The 7,500-nt window shown below is 39.1% G+C and overlaps 1 protein-coding gene across 3 annotated transcripts in view; it reads right to left on the minus strand.

Annotated features, from left to right (window-relative positions):
* The window catches only part of LOC113820349 (uncharacterized), a 78,574-nt gene that overhangs the window by 15,919 nt on the left and 55,155 nt on the right, over nucleotides 1-7,500 (minus strand). For all 3 annotated transcript variants that reach the window (XM_070139148.1, XM_027372684.2, XM_027372685.2), the window contains exon 2: nucleotides 2,205-2,312. In XM_070139148.1, coding sequence (XP_069995249.1) covers nucleotides 2,205-2,293 — 89 coding nt within the window. In that variant the 5' untranslated portion in view covers nucleotides 2,294-2,312. The remainder of the gene's footprint in view (nucleotides 1-2,204; nucleotides 2,313-7,500) is intronic.

The raw sequence follows: 7,500 nt of genomic DNA on the forward strand, positions 1-7,500 counted from the left end.
CCGTCGACAAGCGGATCAAACTTGGCAAAGGGAGTCTTAGTGTTTTTCGAAGTCAGTCAATGGGATGCAAGTCAGTGTCGAGTATTCCGAACAAGTTGCTTAAGGTCATGATTCTAACTGAATGTGTCATAAGAGTTCTCGAAGAATTAGTGTGAATGTAGCGTGTGTATATCTCTCCATAAATATATCTAAAATAAATGTGGAAATCGCAAAGGGCCACCTGTCAGTAGCACGGCATTTGCCTCCGACAGGTACGTATCTCAAATAGTACTTGAGGGCACTTGAGCAGTTGAGCACACACACAAACGCGCGCACATATAGCTTATACGCATACACGTGCACATACTCATATATGTACATATACCTGCACACACACACATACACACATGCAAGCACACACACACACACACATGCAAGCACACACACACACACAAGCAAGCACACACACACACATGCAAGCACACGCACATACACATGCAAGCACACGCACACACATGCAATCACACGCACACACATACACACATGCACGCACACACACACACATACATGCAAGCACACCCACATACACCCACACAAACACACATGCAGATTTACAAACATAAAAAGTTACACACTATAAAGCAGTCATCCCTAGAAAAGAAAACGCAACAAAGATCCGTTTTCTATGACTCAATGCCCGTGGCCTTTTTCCACTCAGGCGAACGAAAGGTAATCAGAGGCGTAACGCAATAAAGACCGCTAAGTAAGACCCGAAAGTGATAGTAATGTACACAATACCCGCCCACGGACGAATTAGGGTCTTTTCATTTTCGGTGGAAACGGTTTCAGGATTAAGTCATTGCGTGCTCAGTTTTTCTTTCTCTCTCTCTTTCTTTATCTATTTTCCCTCCCACTCCCTCTTTCACGTGGATGTATTGTCCATGCATGATTTTGTTTAAAGAGTTTTGGTAAGAGAAGAGCATTTCTTCGTTTATCTTCGAACAGAGGGCATAGTGCTAATCTAATTAAATGGCGCGATTGGATATGTCTAAGGATATTATCTCCGGTTGTAAACAAAGGCATTTACGCGCGGCTTTGCGTGGGATGACCGCCATTTTTTTTTTCTTTTTTCTTTTTTTGCCGATCGATTACCTCTCGACGATATTTGCTCGGGATCGCATTATCAGTCACACCGTAAACATACATACTTATATATATTTTTTTTCCTATCCCTTTCAAAAGCTATCTAATGTAAGGTGGAACGATTGAATATATATATTTTTTGTTAGAAGTTAGAGAGATTGTTAGCATCATAATGAATTTTCTACAGAAGTTTAATGACTTGTGAAGTGTTTACATTTCGTTATGAAAGTTGATCAGATAGTTAGTTTTCGATGGACAAAAAATTAACCTTAATTGATGTAATTTGCTTTTGCAACAACAATGGAGAGTTGATAAAGTGATAATAACTAAGATGAAAATAATAATAAACTTAAAAATGCTCTTCACAATTTCAACATTAATAGTAATGATAATAACAATGATAATTATAATGATGATATCAATAATAACAACGATAATAACGATGATGATAATAGCAATGATAATAATGATTATGATATTGATAAAAATAATACTAATGATTAATAATGATGGTAATGATAATAGTGATAATAATGATAATAATAGTATTAATATTGATAATAATAATAATGATAATGCTTTTTACAATGACAATAACAATAGTAGTAATAATGTTAACAGCAACAACCATGATAATAATAATGCTGATAAAATGTAATGATAATAATGATGATGATAACAGAATGATGATAACGATAATAAAAGCAAATTCCAAGCCAAGATTAGAACGTTAAATTCCAACCTCAGATTTCAAACAAATTCCAAACTCAGATTTCAAACAAATTCCAAACTCAGATTCAAAACTCAAACCGTTAACCTTAAATTCCAAATCTTAGACTCCTCAAATTCCCAAACTCAAATAAAAACTCAAAATCTAAAACTTAAATCCCCCCCCCCCAAAAAAAAAACGTATATCCCAAAACAAAAACAAAACAAGAAAAAAATTACCCCTCCCCCCAAAAAAAAAAAATCAAATGCGTATATCCCAAAACAAAAACAAAAACAAGAAATACTAATCTAAAAAAAAGATAGATCCTAAAATCCCTAAAACATCTATTCTCAAATACGTATTCAAAACTTACCTTTCCTGGATGGGCTGCACGTGAGCGGATAGTGTGAGCCCGATAAGACCGAGAAGAACGGTGAACATGAGGTTGGCGGTGCGGGACATACTTGGAGGCGACTGGTAACTGTTGGAGAAGGAAAAAAAGAGATGAATGGGGTGAGATGGAGAATGAGAGAGAGGGAGAAGGATTGAGGGAAGGAGGGGGAGAGAAAGAGAGGGAGGGGGGAAGAGAGGGAGAGAGAGAGAGAGCGAGAGAAAAAGAGGAAGAAAACAGACAGAGATTTAATATTAGCAACAGTAGTAACACAATCAGTAGAACCATTGTAGTAGTAATAGTAATCGAAATCCCATTGCTATTATTATCAGCAGTAGTAATATATTTCATCTTTCAGGCTCAGCTAGAGATATAGGCCTATTATGATAATTTTGAGTTCTCTTCATTTGTATTCGATTTTCCAGAAGCGAGAGTGAATGAGGGGAGTGGGACCCGAATGTGAGAAAAAATCTAATATATTCAAAGATGATAAACCCATAAATATGTAGATGTAGATAACATATCAAAATCAGTCTTATGAATATATTAAAGTGAAAAGCAACACCTTTTATTTACATTGAGTATGAATTCAATAAGAAGTATATACATCGTATATAGAGAATGGCGTCAAAACTGAAATGTTTATGCATTAAGATTTTTATGAACCAATAATAATGTACACGTATTTGAAACTGATACATACGATCTTGTTTTATTTATGAATATGAAGTAGATTCTGTTATATTATGATATTTAGCATATTTATCATTACAGAATTATTCTTATAGGCTCGTTGTCCTCTAGCTACTGAATTATCATCGTGCTCCATTGTTTATTATCTTTCATGTGCAAATTCAGTCTTTATTTTGATTGTATGTGAGTCTATACATACACATTCACACACACATACACACATATATATACACATACATAAATTATATGTATATATACTTATATATACATATAGATACATCTATAATTACGTGAATATACATATAAAGACATCTATAGACGCGTAGATACACATATATATACACATATATATATATATATATATATATATAAATATATATATATATATATATGCATATATATACATATATACATATTCACATATATTATGCATACACACACACACACACACACACACACACACACACACACACACACACACACACACACACACTCACACACACACACACACACACACACACACCACATATCTCTTTTCCTTCTCTTTTTTCCTCGTTCTATGTTTACCTGCCTGTTTCTCTCCGTCCCTTAACTCACCTCGGCAATAGAAAGAACAACCAAAGAATCATTTCCAGAATGTGTCAAATTAAATTAACATTTTATAAGTCTTGCCATTTGGGTTCAATTCCGTCGAAATCAAATAACTCCCCGCACTCCTAATGCCGCTTCCCATTTTCTTTTTGTCTTTCGCGAAAACAAGAAAATGGGATATCAACTCTTTCCCTGATTTTAGCGGGTTCTCAAATAGAATGACATTGGAAGTCGCGTGGGTATTCCTGTCGGATTAGTTCCTTGTGATTTATTTTTTCTTATTTCTTATGTTTACTATACTTTGATCAGGTTTTTATAGGCAAATACGGCTATGATACGTTATAGTGTAATGAAAGCGTGTGGTTATTCTGATGATAATGAGTTAATATTATATTCAATTAAATTTTGTTGTTTTGTTACCCTCCTCTTCCCATTCATCTTCTTGTTCTTTTTATTCTTTCTTCTTCTATCACAACGACTACTAATCCATATATACATATCTTGACAATTTTATTGTCTTTAATGTCCATAAAATTCGCTATGTTCTTTTTCTTCTCCCTCTCCTTCTGTCTCTTTCCCCTTTTTTGTCCTTTCTTCCTTTCTTATTCTTATGCCTCGCTCCTCATTCTTTTCCTCCTAGACCTTTCCTTCCTTCTCTCCCCATACATTTTTTTCTCCCTCCTCCCCGTCCTCCTCCACCTCCACCTCCACCTCCACCTCCTCCTCCTTCTCCTCCTCTTTCTCCACTTCCACCTCCTCCTCCACCTCCACCTCCACCTCCTCCTCCACCTCCACCTCCTCCTCCTCCTCCTCCTCCTCCATCTCCTTGTCTTATAGGAAGGAGTTACTTAGTTTGATCTTCAGACTCCAGTGAGTTTCAATCCGTTCGAATCAGGGCCGTAGGGGGGGGGGGGGGGAGGGGGAGGATGGGTGGAGGGAGAGCATGATGGTGCGTTTGGGAGGAAGGGAGGGGGAGGGGGAGGGGGAGGAGGAGGGGAGGATAAGGTGGGATACCGTGATTGCATTTAAATTGGAATCGGGATTGTTGTTGTTTATATTTTTTTTCCTTCTTCGTTCTTTCCCTCTTGTCTCTTCATCTCTCACTGTGTCTCTGTCTGTCTTTCTCTCTCACCTTTCTCCTTTTGCTTTTGGTTTCAACTTCGTCTTTTTTTAATTTGAAGTCTTTCACTTTTTTAGTTTAAGTTTTTTAATTTTCTTTTTTCAACTTTCATCACTTCCTTCGTTTTGTCTTTTTGTCTTCCCCTTTTTCTACACTTTCTTATTTTCTGCATTTACTACCTTGTTATCTTTCATTTTCTCCACTCACGCCTTCTCCTTCATTTACTTCCCTAAATTTTCTTCTCTTCCTTTATTTTCTTCACCTACTTATCCTTCTCTCTTTCTTCGCTTTTTTCTCCGTCTCTTCCTTTCCCTATCCCCCTCTACCTAACCCCCCCCCCTCCAAAAAAGAGGAAAATCAAACACTGAAATATATTTTAAAAATCCCTCTATCCCCCCTCTCCCTCTTAAAAAAGAGAGAACAATCAAACACTGAAATAAAAAAAATAAAAAAATAAAACAGTTTATTGAGTTGCCAATCATTCTGCATCACCAATCCTTATCACGTGATTGAAATGCCAGAGATGAGAGCTGGATGCCCCGATGCCTGGGAGCTGGGGCTTAAGAGATGGACAATCAGCTGTAAGTCCTTCGATAGATGATAGGACGCCGTTAATGCCCCCGGTCCCCCAGTCCCCCCCCCCCCCCCAGTGTATGCGCTTTGGTTCGTGGGTTTTATTGGTCCGTGGGGGTGTATTCTGGGGGTGTTTGTGTTTGTCTGTGTGTTTGGAGGGTTGTGTGTGTGTGTGTGTGTTTGGTTGTTTGTGTGTGGGAGGGTGGGGGTGTGTGTCTGTGTGTGTGGGAGGGTGTGGGGGTGTGTCTGTGTGTGTGGGAGGGTGTGGGGTGTGTCTGTGTGTGTGGGGGTGTGTCTGTGTGTGTGGGAGGGTGTGGGGGGTGACTGTGTGTGTGGGAGGTTGTGGGGGGGTGTCTGTGTGTGTGGGTGTAGGGATGGTAGCGTTGTATGTGTGTGTTTGTGTGTACGTATGTGTGTCGTGGATGTGTGTATGTGTTTATGTGTATCTGTGTTTGTGCACGGGCCTGTATGGTTGTTGCACCGAGAAGCACATACGGCTTAAGTTTTATAAGCCCATGACTGACATGACAGCCATGGGTTCAGGAGGAGCTCCCATCATCTGACAACGAGACAGAAGGGTTACACGGCCCGGAATAGCATGGTTCTAAGCAGGTCAGGTAAGGTCAATTTGGATCAGCTCGTGAGGAAAGGGGAGAAACGACTCGAGGTGTCTATCATCATCATAAAACGTGTCATCCTCGTCCCCTCCTTCGGTTCCCGTCTTTGGGATTCCTCTGATGTATGTTTATTCTCTTTCTTTCTCTTACTTCCTCATCTTCGTCTTCTTCTTCGGTTCCCGTCTTTGGGATTCCTCTGATGTATGTTTATTTTCTTTCTTTCTCTTACTCCTTTACCCTCGTCTTCTCTTTCGGTTCCAGTCTTTGGGATTCCTATGATATATATTTTTTTCTTTCTTTCTCTTACTTCCTCATCTTCGTCTTCTTCGGTTCCAGTCTTTGGGATTCCTCTGGCATATGTTTATTCTCTTTCTTTCTCTTACTTCCTCTTCTTCGTCTTCTTCGGTTCCAGTCTTTGGGATTCCTCTGGCATATGTTTATTCTCTTTCTTTCTCTTACTTCCTCTTCTTCGTCTTCTTTGGTTCTAGTCTTTGGGATTCCTCTGATATATGTTTATTCTCTTTCTTTCTCTTACTTCCTCTTCTTCGTCTTCTTTGGTTCTAGTCTTTGGGATTCCTCTGATATATGTTTATTCTCTTTCTTTCTCTTACTTCCTCCTCCATTTCGAGTCCGCCAAAACCCCTTTATCCTTTGACATCTATTCATGTCGTTTTGGGCCATCATGTCGAAATATGGCAGCCTCTATTTTCGGAAACCGCGTATAATTTCCGGGGGGAGAAAAAACAGGCTGTGTTAATACTTGTACTGAGGTTTTGCGCATGGACGATAAGGGCGGTCGGAGTGTACCATGACTGCAACAGATTCGCCTCTAGAATCCTTTATAAGTCAGAAAGGTCAGTCCGTGAATAACAACACGGGGTCATTCCACATACGCGAAGTCCTTGCAGATCCCTGAATTTAAAAAAGGTATTCTTCCCTGGTATTAAATGAACGTCAATGGTCGTCCTAGCGTTAATGAGGCATTTGTTTACATTCGGTTATTTCATACTCTTAAACACATTCTTGGTTGGACGTATAATGTTCACACGATCCCGGACATGGACTGCATTCTCCCCCTGGCTAGCGTTGGTGGTAATATGATAAAATATTCCAGAGGGGGTCATGTACTCCCCTGTGGCTGTGGTCTTGGTGAGGGGAAGGGGGAGGGGTCGTGTCCCTCGTGGGTGGGCGGGATTCTTCCATGTACGGTTCGACTCAGGAGACCACTTTTCTTGATCTGTTTTTGCTCTCTCTCTCTCTCTCTCTCTCTCTCTCTTCTCCTTGTCTCTTTATCTCTCTCTCTGTCTCTCTTTCTCTTTCTCTCTCTCTCTCTCTCTCTCTCTCTTTCTCGTTGACTCTGCATCTGCCTGTCTGTCAGTCTTTTCTTATTTCCTATCAATCATTTCATTTTCAGTCAATTGTTTTAAAAACACGTTATATAAAGGTATCAAATCATCGTTGCAATTTCATATTTTGTTAGCTTTCATCAGTGCTTGACTACTATAAAAATCTAGATACATACACTTTCTTTTATTTATTTATCTATTTGTTGGATTACTCAGTCATCGTCATCTTAATCGTGTTGATAATAAACGTCATTTCCCAGGTTCCAGAAATTTGATTAACTCGGTGGACAGCCTTTTGTACAAAGGCATAATCAGCTAGTCTAAAGTGGGTGTTTATA

Source organism: Penaeus vannamei, chromosome 25 (assembly GCF_042767895.1).
Source record: "Penaeus vannamei isolate JL-2024 chromosome 25, ASM4276789v1, whole genome shotgun sequence".
NCBI classification, from domain to species: domain Eukaryota; kingdom Metazoa; phylum Arthropoda; class Malacostraca; order Decapoda; family Penaeidae; genus Penaeus; species Penaeus vannamei.